Source organism: Acanthisitta chloris, unplaced genomic scaffold (genome assembly GCF_000695815.1).
Source record: "Acanthisitta chloris isolate BGI_N310 unplaced genomic scaffold, ASM69581v1 scaffold11335, whole genome shotgun sequence".
NCBI lineage: Eukaryota > Metazoa > Chordata > Aves > Passeriformes > Acanthisittidae > Acanthisitta > Acanthisitta chloris.
Genome location: NW_008673176.1, coordinates 57,582 through 78,453, shown reverse-complemented (window position 1 = coordinate 78,453; position 20,872 = coordinate 57,582). Strand labels below are relative to the sequence as shown.

Below are 20,872 nucleotides of genomic sequence, written 5' to 3'. Positions count from 1 at the left end.
GAGGGACCCATTTGCAGGATGCTGGAACAAGGGCCTGTCTGTGGAGAGGGAGAGATTGAGCAGGGACCTGTTGGGTGAGGGTGATGAAGCAGGGTGGGACAGCTCAACCTCCTGGTCTGTCACCATGGGATGCATTGGAGGCTTCGTGGTCACCCGTTCCAGATCATGTCCATGGTGGGTGTTTACCTGCAGGTGCCCTGTATGGCAGGGGCTACAGCAGCCCCTACATCTGAGGAGAAAAGCAACACCCTACCCACCCCGTAAACCCCATCTCTGAGGGCTGCTTAGAAATTGAGGGGATGAGAGGAACAAATGCAGAGAGGAGGGTTTGCATTAACTTGAGGAACTCACTAAAGCAGTGTTGGAAAACAAATCAAATCTTCTAGTAATGTGAGATGCACTCACAGTGCCCAAATTACACAAGGTCTTTGTGTGTGGGACCAGGTTGCTTTGTCCACTGTGTTACATCAAAACAAACATCTGGCTGAAATTATAAATGAAATGCAGTGTTGTTTGTTATTGTTTCATTGTTGTATTGTATTGGATGCCACAGGCAAGAAGTGCTTAAAGGTCAGTAGCCTTGTCCAGAAACATCCAGCACCGGACTGTAGGTTGCCAGGCTGGATGAATTGTTGCTCTGCAATGAGCTGGCACTATCTATATAATAATAAAGGAAATGAAAAGCTTCTGAGGCATCCTCCCCATCGGACAGGCTGCTCTGATCCACTTGCTTTCCTCCCATCTTCTTTTCCGGCTTCTTTCTTCTCTCTCCTTGCCTATCTGCTAGATCTGTCCACTGGAACTTGCTGTGCCCTTATTGAAAATCTATTCTGTTTTGTTACGTACTTGTCCTGTTTTTCACCCCGGTTCATTAGGGATTCCCAGTGTTGTGCCTTTTTTTCCTCCTCTCTTTTCTGTACATTGTATGGAAATTGGATGTTTGCTGGCTGCTTATCTCCAAACCCTGGCATCTGAGTTTGTTGCTGTAGTTCCTCCAAGGAAGTACTGCCAAGCAGTGCGGCGGCAGAGACGGCAACAGGGTCAGATGAGTTCTGTAGAAACAGCAAGCAGCTTGTTTCATACAGCATTCAGAAATGGTAGTGCAGGAGGTAACTGGCAAAGGAGGGGAGCACCCTGTACTCCAGGGGATGAAGGAGGCGTCCTGCAGTCTGGTGCCCTCTGATATGTATGAGTGCCAGACCTTTCACAGAGGAGTTCCCACATTAGCTGAGCTTCCCATACAGGGATGCACAGAGCAAAGGTGGGAACCTGCTGTATTATTTAATTATATATTACTTAATGATGAAGTAGGGCAAACTGACCCATTCTCCTGCTTTGCATTCTCCCACCCACTTCTTTTCCCCATTGCATCTCTAGAGTGGTTTGGGTTTGATGAGCTCCTGCATCCCAAACACAGCACAGCACCAAACACTGCTCACCTTACACCATAAGCTCTTAGCACAGGAGCCTGGCACAAAGAGCACTTCACTCCTATGTGCTGCCATGGTGCCAGGAATGGTGAACACAATGCTCTGACCTGGCTGAAGTGTATTGCTGGGGAGACATGGAAAGGCAGAGTGCCTGATCTGCAGCTGGTCAGGGGATGATAGAGGGTGTTCATATTTGGGGGCTACACAATAGCATTTTTTGTCAACAGGTCCTGTAGGTAAAGAGGACAGTGTGACAGCAAAAGTGCACAACAGTGTAGAGAAGAGACCCTGCCAAAGTTTTTGAGGAGCTCTCTGTGACCAGGAGGGAACGGCTCCTCTCTGTGAGAGGTTTGGGAGGTACTGTATATTTATGCAGCTCTCCCCCAGGTCAGGAATATTTGGCTGATGAATCATGTGGCTCAGCATCCTCCTTCACACCCCCACAGACCACCCTCAGCACAGCAGTAAGGGAAGGAAGGAGCTGGCCAGATGTCCCCTGGCAGGCACTGAGTGGGGCTGGGAAATGCAGGCAGGTGCAACTCTTTTCTTCTTTTTCCTTGGCATGGAAACACTCTCTAATTATTGTGAGGAGTGAACAGATTGCCCACTTTTACACATACCCTGCCCCCTGCTTGTGATTTGATTGTTTTTGGAAGAATGCACCTCACAGGGGTAGGAGCAGGGGGGAACAGATTTCTCTCACCTACAAATACTGAGAAATTGCAGAAAAAAAGCACAAAATGATCATTAGGTCCAAAGTAAGAATATGATATTACTGGTAAAAGGACAAAAAAAAATAACCCCATGCTGTTCTCCTGGACAGTAAGTTCCCAGCATCGCAGCTGAGCGCAGGTAGGAGTGAGGGTGGCTGAAGCTGCTTTGACTGCCAGAGGCTTCTGAGGAAGATGTTTGCTCCTTAAGCAGTCCCATCTCACTCATCTAGATACTCACACCAGCCAGGAGATGCTGAAACAAAGAGGTGTCGGGGCAGGGATGAAAATCCAGCAGTTCCTCGCTCCTGGCGCTGTGTTAGCCCGTTGCTCCCACCCGCAGCGGTTGGGTTTTCCTCCTGCCACGTCCCTGTGGCTGTGTACCCGTGTCCCTGTGGACGCGTGGGGTGAGTCCGGTGCCTGCGGTGCCGCAGGGTCCCGCTCGCCTTGGCCAGCGCTGCCCCGGGAACTGTCGCTGCTGTGAACGATCTTGACACTTTTTTCCGAACAGCCACCTGGTTCCGCGCTGCTGAACTTTTCCTGCAGCCCGGTGGCGCCTCTGTTTCCATCCATCGCTCCGGCTCTTTGTTTCCCTGCAAGGAAACAAAAGACACTCCACGCCTGTCTTGGGGAGCGCTGATGCGGCCGCAGCCGTTTCTTCATCCACCCCGGGATACAGGGAACGGGACGGACCTCTCGCCGTGGAGGAGACAAAGGACTCGGCATCGAGTGGGATGATTATTGCCAGTGATGAGGAGGAAAATTCGGCTCCGGTTTAAGGGCACTCTTTGTTATCCTGTGCCTGCCGTAGCAGTTCTGCAGGGGTCCGGCTGTGTCCTGATTGTCTGTAGAGGGAGCTGGTGACCTGCTGCCACCAGGTGACTTCTCGAATTAGCGTCTGAGCCATCTTAGGGAGCACTTGACACTTGGTAATGGGTTGGTCTTAATACGAGGCAACCTTTTCCCTGCTAGCCCAGTCCACATGCCTTTCCATCCTGATTACAAGAGGAATTATATTCTGCTCCCTCTAAGTGATGAATTGGATTCTCTGATATTGCTGGCCTGCCTGGAAGCTTGTCAGTAAATTGCCACTTTTTTCTCATGTGCCCTTTTCTAACGCCTGCCTTTCAAAGGCTCAGGAAGAGAGATTTTGTGTCCTTTATGGTGGCTGATGTGCTTGCTCTGAGTGGTCTGTAGTGGGCTCTAGTCGTAATGCTTCTTGTCAAGGTTGGTCCATGGGGTATAAATGCCCTGCTTAGGTCTTTCAGGCTGTGATTTACTGCACCTAACACAGAGTTAGTCTAAGACCTGCTCTCCACCAGGAAGTTTTGCTGGGAAAAGTGCTGTATTCTCCCAATATACACTTTTGTGTGCTCACACAACGGGTGTGCACGAGCCAACAATTATGCAGGTTGGGCTGGAGAAGGAATAGCTCTCAGCAGGACAGAAGCCCACAGACACCCTGGAACCATTCATGTGAACCGTGCCAAAGGAGACCTTTGTAGTCATTGAGTTTGGCAGAGCTCTAATAAAAGCCCCGTGACACATTGGGCTGGAAAATAAAAGCAGTGTTGGAGCAGTGATTTGAGTAAGAAAATACTTAGGGTAGGCTTTGAATGCAGCTCTTCTGACAATAACCTGAGCACAAGCAGCCGATTTCAGGTTGGCTGCAGAGCTCCCCTTCCTCCCCATGAAGCACTCCCTCATCTCCTGCAGGCATCCATTGACAGGAGGGGCTGCCACAGAGACATATCCAAACCTCTGTGTTCCTGTCTACTGCATGCTGAAGGAGATGAATTTCCATAGCTTGTTTCCTTAAGCTGAGCTCCAAGGGAATGGAGGGAGCATGGTACCTGCAGGGAATCGGTGGCCAGCAGAAGGGCTGGGAGCACCAGGATAGGAAGCCCTAGCAGACCCCCAAGCAAGCCAGTGGAACAGAAAGAAAACCTAGTGCTGGAAATATAGCTAGTCCCTCTAGGAGATTTCCAGTACGGTTGGTGAAAAGTTACTCTTCAGTCCAGTTCTGATTGTCAGCAGCTTGTGAGACCCCTAAGGAAGGAATTTCTGAGCTTGCTGGTGAGGAAGGCAGTAGCTGTGGTGGGAGCCCTTCTTGAGTGCAGAGTAGTTGAAGCCAAACCAGTTCATGTGACCAGAGCAATGAAGAAGGCAAAGCAGTTCCCAGAAGTGCTTCAAGTGTCCCTTTTGCCAGGTCAGCTTTTTATTTCTCATCTCTAACCCTGCTAGTGCACATTTTTGGTCTGGAAAGCCAAGGAAACCTTTCTCTCCCTGCAGAGAACAAGGAGTTGCAAATGTTGGTTCATTTAGCAAAGGCTTGTTGAGCAGCTAACGGTGAGGTTAAGTGATTCAGCCGTCAGAGTGCGGTGTCTGCTCCTCTGTGCTAGTGCTGTGCTCGTGGGCAGAGAGCGAAGCCCTGGGACCAGAGCCAGCAGTGACACAGCAGATCCCACTGCTGCTGTGAGCCCTCCCAGCCTTTCCTAAACATGGGTGAACTGAAGGGTCAGTTTTCTCTTGCATGACAGATGTGCTTTTGATCTTCCAGAAAAGGGTTTAACAAGAGCTGCTTTATCTTTCCTTGGGCTTTCAGGCTGTCCTAATGATAAGACAAGAGGAAATGGCCTAAAGTTGCACCAAGGGAAGTTTAGATGGGATATTAGGAAAAATTTCTTCACTGAAAGGACTGACAAGCATTGTAACAGGCTGCTCAGGGAAGTGGTGGAGTCTCCATCCCTGGAGGGGTTTAAATGACATGCAAATGTGACACTTAGGGACATGGTTTTGTGCTGGACTTGGCAGTGTTGTGTTAATGCTTGGACTTAATGATCTTACAGGTCTTTTTAACCTATTTGAGTCTATAATTCTATGATTCTACAGGTAGTTTGCCTTTTCATCCCTGAGAACAGCACTGCTTACATACATCCACAGGCACAGCTGCTATAAAAAACAGTTGTTCCAAAACAGACTTCTAATTGCCTCCATCATTTGTTTTCCCTAGGTCTGGGTCATCCTCAGCAGCAAAAAATAAGCCCAGACTATAAAATCAGGCAGTAATTATTTTGCCATTTCTCTGGTTTCCATCCCCAGTTGCCTCTGGATACAAGGACATTTCCTGGCACAGTGAATTCACTGTAGATGCAGAGTTTTAGGTGTCCTTCAGCAAACACCATGGCAGAACAGCTGGTGTCAGACTGGCCCCTTGCAATGCGATAGAAAAAAAAAAGAAGGAAAGAAAGAGTATCTTTACAGCTCCTTCTCCTTTGTGTTCCCACTGTAAATCCTTGTCTTGGCTGTGCAGCAGCCTTGGTGGTGGTGGCCTTGAGAGATGCATCTTCATCAGCAGCAGCAGTGCTGGCTCCAATTTGGAAGTGAAAGGACTGATCCAGGGAGATGTGCACAGCACTGTGGAAACCTGACAGAGCAGTGATGATGGGGCAGGGTGAGACAAACTTAAGTGCTGGACTCTTTCTTATTGTTACTGCAAATCAAGTCCTTGTTAGGGCATACAGAAGTCCACCGAGAATGTCCCAAACAAACACAAAAACCACCCCAGGCTGGCCATCTGCATGCTGAGCATGTTGTCCCTCCCCATCCAGTGCTCTCCACAGGCAGGGCTGCTTTTAAGAGCACATTTTGTCACAGTCATGCACAGTTTTGAAGTGCTCTCTCAAGGCCCACTCAGTCAAACAGCATCGCAGTAGGCTCCAGGTATCACCCATGTGCCTGACAGCTCTGAATTGGAGGATGGTTCTCACACCATGACCTGTCATCTGCCAGCCCAGGCTTTACCAGCACCTTCAGGATTATAATTCAGCTCTCAGCCAGTGGCTACACCAGGGGATGTGTTTCCCCTGAGAAGGTTAAGCATTGTCATGAGGGATCTCCAGCGCCTTTTCAGACACCCAGAAGCACACTCGACTGTCAACCAGCAGCTGCTGAGTTGGTAATTAAAGTTCTTCTTACTGCTGCCTGGATTTCCACGGTGTAGCTTTATGAGCAGGGGAAGGAGAGAGGAGATTGAGCTCTGAAACCACTATTAGCTTTTCAATATTTGGCAACTCGACATTGTCATCTGGGGACTGAGTCCTTGTGAAGGTCCTGGGACAGCTCTGTTGCTGGTTGCAGAGTGTAACTCTCATCCAGCACTCCCAGCCCTGTTTGTGTAGGCACCAGATGTTATTTTGAGGGTGGTCATACAGAGGAACTGCCCCAGGGGGATGTCACTGCCCAGGAGAGGTCCTCAGCATCCATGTCAACAACAGTGAATAAGAAACCACATGAGAGCCTGAGTATTCCAAGGGGCTGTGCAGAGCAGTGGGAAAAGAGGCAAGAGATGGGTGTGGGAGGATGAGCCTGAGGGCCTACAGCCCCCAGACAAGATATCTTTTCATACTGTACCATTCCCATTTCCCAAGGTACATGGCATCCAAGATGCTGCAGGAGCCACTGGGATTTCTGGCTTTTGGGACACGGATGCTCTGGGTGACAGGCTCTGCTGCAAGACTGATGCTTTGCTGTTGGCACTCCCTGAGAGCTCTGCTCTATTGGCAGAAAAAATTATCTCAGGAAAAATGTATAGTGTGGACATGTTTTGTAAGCAGTGAGACTCTTGTCTCAGCTCCTTTCTAGGTCTTCCTTGGGCTTTGAGAGTTTTTCCCTTCTCCCTTCCAGACAGGGAAAGCTAAACATACACACACACACCTCCCTGTCCCAAACTCCTCACTGGATCCTTTTTGCTTGCTTCAATGTCTCTTTCTTTGCTCTCTGTTTCATTAACACAGCCAGAGAAACCAAGCCAATGCCAGGAATAAAGTTTTAATGGAAGACCTGAGAGTAGAGGAGGAATAAGGGCCTGCCAGTATGCAGGATGGGGAGAGGTGAAGTGTGTGACTTTTGAGCCCTGTGAGCATATGAGTGTCTTGTCTTTAGTGCAGTGATAAAACAAGAGCAGCATGAGGTGATAGAGTCAGGCCATGCTGACATTATGGCAAATGCATGTGGATGTGAGAGCTGACACTCTACAGGTGTAAAAGAGATGTTTCTGGCTCAGGAAAAGCACAGCTGTCTGGGGGGCAGATCCTGGAAGTTCTGAGTGCTGGCTTCCTGGTGGGTAGCAGCAGCCATGAGGCTGCTCTGAGCATCCTCCTGCCTCTTATAGGTCCTTCAGAGGAGGTAGCTCAAGGCAGGCACAGGGATTTGGTTACCCCAATGCAGAGTGATCCCCAGCAGTGTCCTGGTGACAGGCTGCCATGGGTGTCCCTCCCATTGCCTCGTGTCCATTCCTTGTGAAAGCTGCACCACTCCTGCTGATTTGTCACTGCTTTTGTCACGTAAGTGTTTCAGACTAATTGATATATTCCCCATTAAGCAATAGATGTCTGTTTTGCAAACTCATGTGTCCTCAGCAGACACCTGCAATGATTCCACACCATGACTTTGCAGCCAGGCAGAAATCTCAGGGTCAAACCCTGCTCACATTTACGCAGGAGCTGATGTGGAGCCACGATTGTCACCTGACAGGCAAGAGATGCTGAGCACCTCTGACCTTGTTGTGGTTTCTGGGAAGGAGCCTGCAGGATGGTGACGTGGTTGAGGTGGGATTTGAGCATGGGAGGGGGTGACCAAATGAGCAAGGCTGGTTTGAGTGAGAATGACAGATCTGTGTTTCCTCTGGTGGGTAACAGCAAGTGCCGTGAGCAACAGCGAGACCATCGACTGGCACCTTACACCGAGTCTCCCTGGCTTGCTGGAAGATGCTGTGCTGCCAGCCTGGCTGTACAGGCACTGCCTCTGCAGCTTATGTACCAGAGCTGCACTGAGACCCCAGCAGGGCCAGGGGATGCTCCTGAAAACCATAATATAGGCACAGTCTCCCCAATCTGATCGTATTACTCGACAGAAAGAACGAAACTTGGAGCACTAGAAATAGCACATGATATTTAGGAAGTTTGTGACAGGGTGCCAAGCTGTGACAATATAATCGAGTGAGATTTTAAACACATCGAAGTGCAATTTCGAACCTCTCATCAAGATGTATCACAGGATCCTCTGTCCTAGCAGACAAACACTTTAGAGATGTCTTCCCAATTAATCCCTGCAGAGGGAACCTTGCTCGCCAGGAGAGTGTGGGTACGTGGGGCTACTCAGCATCCACAGCTTCGCTCCATCACAATCTCCTCCACATCCTGGGAAGAAAGCCTCCAAAGCAACTGCTGAAATGTCACAGGGAATGATCTGCCAGAGTCAGATGTCCCAGCTCCTCCCAGCTTGTTATGGGACGTGATGCAGGAAGGCAAGATGATGCTGGAGCCTGCGAGAGCTGCATTCCTGAATGGGAGCAGTGCTAGGAGAGTACACAGTGCAGCCTTTGAGGACAGGATCTCAGTGTTCAGAAACACAGCTCCGATCCCATTGCTTCTCACCTGGCTTTGGCTTTCCTTTCTAATTTGCAAGTTGGTTTATGTGTGGGGCTAACCAGCCTTTCCTCTTCTGGGACAGCACAGCATTTTATGGGTACGAGTGGATTTTGACCCAAACCCCACATAAACCTCTTGAGTGTCTAGTGAGAAGCCCACAAGGGGATTTAGCAATGAATGTGGCTTTTTCCCATCTTTTCAGCCAGATCGTGAAGTAAAGATAGAAAGCCATAATATAATCCCCAAGGAATCCTGGTTTCCAGCCTCTGGGCTCAGTTCCTGTTCATTTTGGACTCCTGGGAGACCTTTGGTTGTCCACCCTGCAGGACAGGCTGGACAGATTGGCGCTTGGAAGCCAATTATATCTCTTTCATAGACAACTTGGAAATGTGACAATTTTGTTCCAAAAGCCCTGGAGTTGCATTTGCTGCCCTCAACACAAACCCTGAATTTCAGGGGAGAGGAGGGAGGGCTAAACCCTGTATCATGATCCACATTTCAGAGCACTGGCCTGAGCAAATCCTGCCCCATCTTTGAGGACTAAGGGAGCAACACATGGCTTAAATTAATGGCTATGCTGATCTTAGTCAGCAAAATGAATTCACTCACTTAACAGGGCAGTGGGTGCATCCAAGCCCTTCTCTAGTCAGGTGGGTGCAGATGCCAGTTATCCTAGACCTGCAAGGTCTGAGCTATACCTGTGAATACACACAGAATTACATATCACTGTGAGCATCAGCAGAAGCAAACTTCTATGATGTTTGGGAGGAACAAAGCCTTCTATATACTTAATTTCCAGTGACTGACTGGTGTATCCTTTTCCCCAAAACTGTTAGTTACAGTACCTGGATCTGTCTGGCCACAGTGGAGCATCCTGCAGAGAGGCTGTGAGCATCCAGCTCCACATCCCCTCCCCACCTGGCTGCCATGGGGAGAGCCTGTGGGTTGGGAGGGCACTGTCAGAGAGTGGTCTCTGACCAAACTGGCATCATGCTTGTGTGCTCTTTACATAGAAAACAGCAAGTATGGTCTTGAGGACAACATCAGAGCAATCCTTATAAAGCAAAGGAAATACAGTTGGTGATTTCAATTTTTTTAAATGGGTACAGACTGTCTTGTGGGTACAGTCTGCAGCCATCTTAGGAGACTAATGGCTGCATCTGCTTTTTGGTCCAGTGAGACCTTTTCAGCTTGATTCCTGTGGTCATCTGGGTCACGTGTCTTACCCTCTTATCCAGCAAGAGCAATACTTGCTCTCAGCAAGTGAAGAACAGCATTTTTAAGAGCACAGGTCTGCTGGAAGCCCATAGTGCCTGCTCCTGTCCTGGCTTGTGGAACTCATTTTTTGGTGTTATGGGCCAATCCACTTCATCCCCCGTGTCCCAGCTGTAAAACAAGGATCATAAAATGTACTTAACACAAAAGCAGGTTATGAAAACCTAATTAGTAGCTGTAACTCATTTGAACCCCTCAGATAAAAATTGTGGCACTCTGAACTCTCTTCCTGAGGAATTCAGGAGGATAAATTCTGCTTAATAATCTCCCAAGGGACTATTATCTCCCTTTAATGTGGAAGAGGGAGAAGAGGACATGGGTTGCCCAAGGTCAGGAAGAGGCAGAGGTTTTGTTCCACCAGGAATGGGCTCCACAAATGTAGCTCAAGGGGTTTGGAACAAGATGATCTTTAAGGTCCCTTCCAACCCAAACCATTCTGGGATCTGTGAAGTGTGCAGTTGGGTACAGCTGACATTTCTAGCTAGTTCATGTTTCTCCTGGCCACTTCCCATGTGTATGGTCTGCCACAGATGCTGGGGGAGGCAGGAATTGGGGATGGGCATTGTAAAATATCCATGGAAAACACATTTTTTAATTTGTAAGCCTGAGAATATGGACACACAAAGGCTGTTCTTAGAGATCCGCTCGCCCAACCAGGCTGTGTGACCTACTTGTTCAGTCAAAGCAGCTTTGATTTCACGTATCGAAATTGCTCGAAGCGAGACCGAACCGTACCTAGCAACAATTAAGAGAAGCATTTAAGAAGCGGGAAACGATGAAAAGAGAAGCAAAAACCCTAAACAGCCCATTCATAGTGGGTGAATAGAAGAGTCTTTGCATACCTGATTTGTCAGAAATTATTCATCTAAGAAAATTTGGACCTGAACCATAAGACACTTTTTCTTTTATATCTTCTGATATATGAATCAGTGTCACTTTACATCTGAGCACAGAATGTTTTGACCTATATAATATCTTAGATAGTGGAAATTCAGCTGGAAAGTCTCAAAGCAAAAATGAGAAAGAATGGCATAAGTTAGGAAGATGGCATTAGCACATATAGATACAACTTATCACTGGAAAACATCCCAACAGAACCCAAAGAAAAACATTTTGAAAATAATAGGATTAGGAAGCAAGTTGGTACTTTGTGGAGCTGGCTATACAATCAAACTGATAACAACTAGATTAATAAGGCAATTCAATCCAAACACGGTGTAGCACTAGAAAGCTTTTCAAAATCAATGCTATCTGTGCTATTTTAATCGAGGTTGGTCTTTGCCTTTAGAAGCAAAGAGATTTGAAACTCCAGGTCAGTAAGGTATAATAAAACGGGCTGACTTTTTCTTTTTTCAACATGTGCTTCTTAATTAGCAGCCTCCATTTCTTAATGTTTTCCTCTTCCCAGGTGGGGGAAGTGAAGGAGTACGGTAATATTGGTTGCCTGTGTTGGTAATGAAGTATGTCAGACCCTGAAAAATACCATGCTTGGCTCAACTGCAGCTGTTTTGAGCAGCTGACTTGCCTGGCTGGGCTCCACTGGTGGACTGAGTGGAGCAGGATGGCTGGACAGGGCCATACACCCCATGGCATCATACTCACAGCTCACATTGTCTTCAGCAGTGAGTCTCCTTCCCCACCATGCTGCACACAGTCAGCTGGGAGATGTGCTCTCAACTTGTCTTCCTCACGTCTAGCATCTCCAGCCACAACATCTGCCTTAATTCCAGGAGGAGACACGCACAGACCTGTCGCTGGGGGCATGTAAAACCAGACTGGATAAATGCATTTGAATAATACGTTGTGATGCTTTGGATCATTCCTGCCATAGCCACAAAACATGGACGAGGTGGGAGCTAGCAGGTCCTCTCTACTTCGTAATTTCCATTATATCATTTTTCCTTTCACAGAGATTGTGAACCAGCATTTATTCGGGGAAAAACATTTCTTTTCCTAAGCTTTGTCTGTCCTACAGCAAGTGTGAAGGAGTGTGAATCCCATTTGGAAGGCTCCTTCAGAGGAGACATCTCTGAGCGGATGCGTGGTTTGCACACTAATCCAGTCTGCTCCCACACCCTGCAGTGAACACCATTAAAGCAGAGGCTTGTTAAATGGCAGTAGGCTCTAGGAATGAGCTAGTCCTGCTGTTCCCTTGATGCACCAAAAAATGAAACATCTCCCTGACTCTCAGGTTTGTCAAAGGAAAGGGAAGAGTGGCAGCGCAGGAACAGCTCTGACTTGGCCATAGATGGTCTCCAGCAGGAGGGAGGAAAGGGACAACCATAGTGGCATTTCCAAGGGTTTGATGTTACGTGGTGCTGAGTGCTGTGCTCAGCCTAATCAGTGGATTTATGTTGCATCCCACAAGCCTGAAAATCCTTTTTAATGGCACCAAATGTTCACGCACTCCATTTCTTTTTCATTTATGTCTAATGCATTTGGGATTTTTTCAGAACTCATAGAAATATGTTCTCCTGAGATACATTTTCATTAAGGTACCTGTATTTCCAGGTAACAATATTTCTGCTGGAAAAGAATTTGGCTCCCTTTATGAGCATGTTCTTTGGGATATCTGTGCAATGGAAACAATAAAACAGAGCATTGAGCACATGAATGTTAAAATGTGTCTCCCACCGAACATCGCAAGGTGGGCAACTCATTCTTTGTGACACCTTTGAAAACAGCAAGCTAAAGCAAGAAGGGGCTCTGCAGTCAACTAGGTGCAGACCAGCACCTGTATGTATTTATTTTTAAGTGAAGATTCACAGGTTGTGTGGGTAGCGTAGGTTTCTGTAAGGGCTTGTTCCCATCTGTTCTTCATTGAGCATCATTTAGGTGCTGGAAACTTTGGCTGTCCATTCCCACAGGTCTTCCTCAGGCAGTTCTAGGACCTGTCCTTGTGTGGTGGTGTCAGGCCATGAGTGATGAGGCTGTCACTTCAGGTCTCAGCTCTAGCATGTGAATGACTGTGGTGAGTTGCCCTTATAGTTTCAGCCAGGTTGCACTAAAAGTGGGGACAGGAGGCTTCAGGGCACTCATGGCATCAGAGAGGGCTGGAACGGGGCCTTGGGTCTGGCCTGGGCCCCTGGGAGCTGGGAGAAAGTAAAGTACACTGTGAGAATGAAGTCTCCACAAGTCACCAGGATGCTGGTGGATCAATCTGGATAAATTGGATGGTCTCAACTAAAAGCCCATATGAAGACACTGTTGGGAATCCTGTCCAGATCATTCAGCTCAGTCCTCACCTGAAAAGAACATGGAAAGTCTCTTGGCAGCCTGGAGACAGAGGAGACGTTCTCTGTGCACTGCTAACACCTGACTCGTAAAAAGAAGTAGAGATGTATTTAATGCAACTGGAGGCTGCACGCTGCTTTGACGGCAGAGACCAGATGTCTTTGATGGCTGGTTAGATCGCACAGGTATTATTAATTGGGTTGGCTCAGAGCTCTTTTGCTGGGATGATTTTACGGTTGCAGTAGGGCAGCAGTGACGATGGATGAAAAGCCCTTCAGAGGCATCAGGACATCTCCCTTCGGGTTGGGGTGGGACGCGAACGGCGCGGCAGTGTCTCTGCTCGGAGCCCTTCAGAGCAGGATCTCTTGACTGTTGAACAATGCTTGGCAAAGAGGAGCTGGATTTATAAATAATGCATTTCCTTTGTCTTGCAGGAGTTCTGGAGGCAGAGGTACAATCAGATCAGCTGTGAACAGCTTACATAGCAAATCTAATAGGTTTGTAAATTAGATTTTGTGTTCATTTGTTTTTGCTGTAAGGCAGCTATTAATCTGCTTCTCCTCTTCGCTGGATAGTGCTGTTCTTATTTAGCAAATGTATCTGTTTCTTTTCACTTCTGCTTTGCATTTTCTTAATCGTTTCTCCCCCTCCTTCCCCCATCTCGGTGCAATAATCATTTGCAAATAACCAAGGATCTGCAAGTTGCGGTGATTGAGAGAATGAGAGAGAGTTACTTATTGTGAAAATAAGTCAGTGATAGAGTTGCTATTTCCATAGTTTTAAGTGCTATTAGGAGAGAGATCACTGTGTTTGGGATCAGAACTCCACTCGGTTTTATCACAATGCACTCGGGAAATGTCTCTCCACTGCAGAGTCATTCCGTGGCATCACAGCTTCATTCAGTGTCTCTCTCTGTTATTTTTACAATGATTCCCTGTCAGCTCAGCATTACCAAGTGGCACAATTGCAAAGCTTAGTGACACCATGCCAGAAAGAGTGGTATCATTCTGTGATGATGTCACCACCCGTGATCAAAACATGGACAAACCCCTAAAAAAATTCTCGTTTACCCTGATTCCTTTTTGATTTTTGACACCTTCTAAGTAAGCTTTGCAAGGCATGAGTGATGCGGCAAAATGCAAGATGCAAACAAATCCAACAGGCTGGCAGCCTCTGGAGAGGTACTCTACAAACACACACCAGGACACTGGCAGCCAGTATTTATGAACACATTTCCTTGCCTTTCTGAAACATTATACAGTGGGAGCCACGATGTGTCCTGGGGAGCCCTTTCCCTGGGCTGGAGATACACTCCCAGGAGCTGAATGTTGTCCATGAGCTGCAGCTCTGCCCCATCTCTCACTCTGCTCTCTCCTTGGGGTTTACAAACCATTTCCCAGCTGGAAAAAGCCCTTTGCACTGGAGAGGGAGATTCCCTTTAGCTGATAGTGACTGCTGTGGTTGTGTATTTTTCAGAGAGCTCTGAAGTGTGAAGGCTTTTTCGAGGCTGCAGATACACATGCAGCTTCTTGATGAGATGCTTGGCTATTCTCTTTGGAGGGCAGCTGGCTGGAACCAAATATTTGGATGCTCCTTCAATTCATGCCATTTGATTTAAATGGCACTGAAGTGCTGGGGCTGATTTGCTTCTTAGAGCAGAGATTAAAAGCTGAGGTCTCCTGGTGGTCATCTCCAGCATCTGGCTGTTGCTCATTCCTGGGTCTGGAGCAGGTGATATGGATGCTGTAATTCTCCTGCTCAGTTCTAAGTGGGGAAAAAATTTCCATCCTGCCCATGTTCAGTCCGGGATGCTCACAGCCCAGTCTCACAAGCAGCACCCAGCAGCTCAGCTGCATTAATTTCTCCTTTGGGTGAAGTGAGGGTTGCAGTTCTCTGATGAGGAGTTTAATCCTGTCCAGGAGATGAGCTGGCTCTTCTTTGGGATGCTCATGTGTGTCCACAAGGCAACAGGGCAGCAAACTTGGCTGCCCATATAGGAGATGTCTTGGTGAATTTTGGGGGCTCCCTGGGCCTATGGGGTGTCTTGTCTGCAAGTGTCCATCTGCTAACCTGTCTTTGCAGAGCCTGTGTGTGGTTTTGTGTGCATGCCTTTCTGCAGCTCAGTGTGTAAGAGTGTGTTTTCTGTAGAGCTGTGCCTGGCTGTCACTCTGTGTTCGTGGAAGCGAGCAGGTATTTAAGGATTTGTGTCTGTCTGCTTGAGTGTTGCAGAATACAAACAGGCTTTCAGTTCTGGTTTAGCTAATAACTACAATTTTGCTGTTCTGATGAAGTTTGAATTCCGGCAGCCAGAGCTGAAGTCAGTGATTAGAAGTGCCATTGGGATGCTAACAGATCCTGTCTCCCTCCCTCTCCCTGACTTTCTTTTCTCTAGAGCTGAAGTAGTAATAAATGACTCTTCATCTCCAGCTGTTGTTGACAGAAGTAATGAAAGCATTAAGCACAACATTAAACCAGCCTCATCCAAATGGAGACACAACCAGACACTCTCTTTGAAGATCAGGTACTGGTAATTACCTATAGGACAAGAGACAGATTTGGTCCTCTCCAGTGCAAGCTGGCAAATTGCCTCTGTATATCATCTAAAGAAGTCGAGGAAGAAATAAAAAGACTTATCTCCTGCTGAGCTAGGCTTCATATCTGTAAGCGATCGCTTGGAAGTGAATTCCCAGCTGACCCAGCTGGCCTGGCAGCGATGAAACAAGGAGCACTTGAGCCCCTGTTTTCCAGGCCAGGTGGAATTAGTGTGTGTGGGTGATGGGTCACAAAGGGGAGAAGAAGACCCTCTTCCTGGGGTAAATTCAGGGACCCCACAAGTGGTGGGCTGCCCATGCTAGCCTGCCCTAGGCAGGGATGGGTGGAGAGGGAGCAGATGTTAAGATGGAGATACCCATTTACAAGCTGTTCCTGGAGAGTGTCAGTCAGGTGGACCAGAGGGTGAGGGTAGTCAGGAGGCAAGAGCTCATGTGTGACCCAAGTTATCTCTGTACCTCACCTGATGGTGCTGTTTTCTCCCCTAACCTCAGGAAACAGATCTTGAAGTTCCTGGATGCAGAGAAGGACATTTCAGTGCTGAAGGGGACGCTGAAGCCAGGGGACATCATCCACTACGTCTTTGACAGGGACAGCACCATGAACGTGTCACAGAACCTGTACGAGCTGCTGCCCCGCACATCTCCCCTCAAGGGCAAACAGTTCCCCACCTGTGCCATTGTGGGCAACTCAGGGGTCCTGCTCAGCAGTGGCTGTGGCCCTGAGATCGACGCACACAGCTTCGTCATAAGGTAGGGGACTGTGCCCTGTGACATGGGGGGGCTGAGGAGGCTTCAGGGGGGTTTGGAGCAGTGGAAGGGGTTGGAGTCCTGATTGCATGGAGCAGTGCAGCCTTGCAGCCTTGTGTGCATGTGTGGAGTTCACTGATGTAAATGTCCTGCTGCAAATTCTTCCACCCACCTCCAAGTGCTCCTCACTTTGTGTCCTCCCAGAATTTGTCCTTGCAAATACACCCTGTGTGTTCTCACCGTGCACCATTAGCCCCACCAGGGCACCATTCACTCTGAGTCCCAAGTGCTCTCTCCTCTTCTCCCACTTGCTTGCCTTCTGGCAACAAATTCTGTCCTGGACACAAGCTGTTCCATGGACACAAGCTCAGTTTTTCCCCAAATCACTTCTTTCCTAGAGCACAGGGTGTGCCTGCCCAGGTTTGACACTCCCCCATGACCACTCCATCCCCAGCACTGATGTCCCTGCAGATGCACTGCCCCAGGGACTTGCAGCAACACTTCCTGACCCCCACTAAGACACACCAAATTCACTACAGAAGATGCTTGAAGTGGAGAGGAGGAGCTCCTGCCCTTCCACCCCCGACACCCCTGCACAGCTGTTAGCTGAGGGGCTGTTGGAGTCCACTGATGATTTATGTATGTGCAGACATTTGTTTTCTGGTGAGTCTATTACAAAGACAGGACAATCCGTCAGCAGCTCACAGAGGCGATGCCGGTGTGACGTGGAAACGAGGATAATGTCACCTCTGCTCCCTGTTCTAACCTGGCTGCTCCAGCCTTTCTGGCTGCTAGCAGCTCCATCCTGTCCGCAGGGAACGGGGCATTATCGTTAAGTGTAACCTGAGTGAGCAAAGGGAAAAACTGCTTAGCAGTTCTGGCAAAGTTTAAGGAGTGGTTTTCATGTCAGGCAGCAATGATGAAGGAAAAAAGCTTTTCTGGATGTCAGGATTGGGATTTTGAGCGACTTCTCCCCAGCCACGTGCTAGTGCAGGTCTGGCACAGGTATGGTCTTCCTACCATAGGTTATCTGAGCCATCCCTGGAATCTGCATCTTCCAGAGGAAAGTTTGCTCCATCCAGGCAGCCTTTTCAGCAGGGTTGGCAGTGACCAGCGATGGGCTCTGTGTCCAGGCTACAGTTCCAATATTTATTTTCAGTGATTTTACTCCTGCAGTGAGTAGGGCCCTGTGTGCCAGTAGCTGAGTTTTCTTTTCACCATTCTCTTAGTTTCCCCGTCTGTAAAGTAGTGAAAACAATAGTAATGGCTTATTATCAAAGCAGATGGTTAGGATGCAATTCCTGCTCGTTAAATAATGTAACTTCACTGTCAAACACCACAGGAGGGGATGCAGTGTGCAAACACAGGGGTGCATGTGCTGGGGGAGCAAATCTCTGCATCCCCCATCAGTTGGTCCCTGGTGCTGTTTGACCAATGCCATGTGCATGGTATGACTGTGGCTTAACAGCCAGAGATTCCCTCTCAGGGAGCTGTAGGAAACCACTGTATAATAAGGGTGGTTTGTTAGCAGTATATCCTTCAGCCCTCATCCCTGGTGTGACACAGGAGCTTGTGGCACGTGGCCTGTGTCTGTGTGCACAGCCTGAAAGGAGGCACCAATTAACCCTACAGAAAGAGGTGGTTTTTAAAGGTCACAGCCTCCAGACAGCCAGACCCTGTGGAGAGCATGTCCTGGCATCCACCTCCCACTGGTGTCAGTATTGCCACTGGTGCCACCGGGTCTGCTGTTCATGGAGTCTCACCAGGAGGAGAAAAGGGACTTGGGATAATGTTACTCCAGCAGGACTGGAATTAAGAGCCAAGTGCTTTTCTTGCATGGGAGAGGCTGTTTCATTTCAAATCTGTTGTGGGAGCCAAGATGGGAGGTTTGTTCCTATAATGTTATTTTTGAATAGCACCAGAAGAGCCACCAGTCCATACAAACTACTCACCAGACACCAAAGTTATGGCTGTTATTAGCATTGTCCCAGAGGGATATGCATGCACGCACCATCACGCTGAGGGATGATGGCCTGGTATTAAGATGGCTCATCATTAATAATTTATTGCAGACACTCATTCTCTACTCATTCTCTCTCCTCTCCCTCCCAAAAGCAAGGGCAAACAGGCCCATCTGTCACTGGCCCTGGCTTTTTGCATCACACACCCCTCGTGCTTGTCACTGCTGTGTCTCAGTCCATTGCCAGGGGCTGTTAGGTGTTTCTCCTCACAGGTGCAATCTGGCCCCTGTCCAGGAGTACTCACAGGATGTGGGCATGAAGACAGACCTGGTGACTATGAACCCCTCAGTCATCCAACGCGCCTTCGAGGACCTGGTCAATGAGACTTGGAGGGAGAAGCTGCTGCAACGTCTCCACAGCCTCAACGGCAGCATCCTCTGGATCCCGGCGTTCATGGCCAAGGGGGGCAAGGAGCGAGTGGAGTGGGTGAACGAGCTCATCCTGAAGCATCACATCAACGTCAGGACTGCCTACCCCTCGCTGCGCCTCCTGCACGCTGTGCGAGGGTGAGACTTTCTGCTGTGCTCCGAGCCAGGATTTCATGAGCTTCCTGAGCTGGAGAGGGATTGATGGGTGTGTGCTGGAGGCAAACAGTGCAAGCAGTTTCTTTCTGCAGACCATGAGGAGGACTCTACAGGTGGTGGATGGTCCCTAGATGAGAACTGGAGACCACTTTGCAAGCACTCTGCTCTTTGAGTGTGAGGGCTCTTAGCAATAGAACAAACCTCAGACTTTCATTGCTTTCCTGGGGTGTCACCATAACTCCCCAGCCTATGGTTAGGGTCTTCTTTGGAGAAATGCGTGTGTCCTGACCTAGCAGAGGGATTTGTCACTTTGTGCTTGAGTGACATGTGCAAGTCTCACACAGGTCCTCAGGTCAGGGAGTTTGTGGTAGCCTGGATGGGAGGGCAGTGCTGTGGTTTGGTCCTGCTCAATAGGGCCAGGTGGTAGTGAATGGTCTTACTGGGAGGGAAGGAAGAAGTCTTTCTGCTTTCTCCTTGCATCTCCAGGTGTGTTGGAGAAACAGGCATGGTGGGGATGGGGAGGTTATAAAAGAAAGAGAGCCCCAGGGTTGAGAATTCCATGTAAATGACTTGGGAATGGGATAGGCTCTTTCTTTTGTGCTTTATTTCTCTAGGGAGAGTCATGTTGCATTAGGCATTTAGGGAGTTAAGGCAGGCAGTGACTTTTGTTGGAGATGACTTATGGCAGTAGTTGTTTTCTGATCCTGACCAGACCCTGTTAGTCTCACAGGGTGGGAATTTCCTTGTGTACTGGTGCTCCTACTTCTAAGCCTCAGCATTAATGTTTCTTGATTGCTTTGTGCATTTCTCTCCCCATACCTCTGAGCCTGAGCTCTCCTGATCAGTTGGTCCATGCTGGGTGTTGTCTGTCAGTGCCAGGGGGGGCAGGGCACAGGTTTTGGAGTAATTTCCTGCAGGAGCAAATCTATGGAGCCTGGGCAGGCTGGGAGGAATGGAAGCTCTGGTGCCACAGGCAGCAATAGTGGGCAAGAACCACATCTGCCCCAAGTTAGAGGCTTTCCTGGGCCAGACAGGCATCTCACAGAAATCTCTGGCTTTGAGGTAAAGAAAGGGAAGGAAATGATACCACAACTCACAGAAGGGGAAGACAGGAAGGAAAAAAACCCCACAATCCAAATTCTGAGCTATTTCTAGTTGTAATTGACTTACTTTCATCTGTCAAAATAGAATTAAGCTCTTGTAATAAGCCCTTTAAATCAACAGGCTGCTAATCCTGAGCTGGCAACCATTCCCAGTGCCAGAAACTTCCAGCAGGAAGCTTCACAGAGGGATTGGCAAGGGCTGGGCATCACTTTCCCATGGGAGAGGAGGAGGATGCCTCAAAAAGCTCAGTTGCTGAGCTTGTCTTCCAACTCATGGCACCTTCCTGGCTCTCCTGTACCGCAGCTCTGTGGTTCAGCTGGGCTGGCTGGCAGTGCTGGTTGTCTCTGTGCAGCTCCCACAGAGCAGTGTTGGAGCCACCACCTGTGGCTGGCAGGTCCCACCGGGCTGGAGAGGATGCAGAAGAAAGAAGGAATTTAGCAGTGTCTCTCAGTGCATGGAGACACCTCCTCTCCCCCGAGGTTTGGAGTAGTGTCTCTGTTTTAGTGTAAGCCATGGGTTTTACTGGGGTCCTGTGCAAGGAACATGGATTTGGGCTTCTCAAAACCTACTGGGACTCAGAGAGATGCAACCAATCAGACCAGCAAGTGAGTGAAGTGAGTTGGTGGTGTCTGGAATGCATGTGGTACCAGCACGTGGTTGGACAGCAGTGATGACAGGCTCTAAGGTCCTGGTTGGAAATACAGCTGAGACATCCATCCTGTCCTTTGGGCTGGTCACTGGGCTGGGGAGCAGTGGAGGAAGGTGGGTCAAGGAGACACCACTAATTCAGTTATAACCACAGAAGCCAGTGCTAATCCTCATCAGGAGTTGCCCTCTAAGTCAA

General features: G+C 48.6%; 1 protein-coding gene across 1 annotated transcript in view; it reads left to right on the top strand.

The window, feature by feature from the left end:
* Positions 1-6,321: 6,321 nt before the first annotated feature.
* The window catches only part of ST8SIA2 (ST8 alpha-N-acetyl-neuraminide alpha-2,8-sialyltransferase 2), a gene marked incomplete at its 5' end in the record, with an annotated part of 22,408 nt that continues 7,857 nt past the window's right edge, over positions 6,322-20,872 (top strand). Inside the window, 5 exons of the mRNA XM_009074833.1 lie at positions 6,322-6,459; positions 13,478-13,577; positions 15,473-15,601; positions 16,125-16,382; positions 18,613-18,906. Of these exons, the coding sequence (XP_009073081.1) occupies positions 6,322-6,459; positions 13,478-13,577; positions 15,473-15,601; positions 16,125-16,382; positions 18,613-18,906 (919 nt within the window). The remainder of the gene's footprint in view (positions 6,460-13,477; positions 13,578-15,472; positions 15,602-16,124; positions 16,383-18,612; positions 18,907-20,872) is intronic.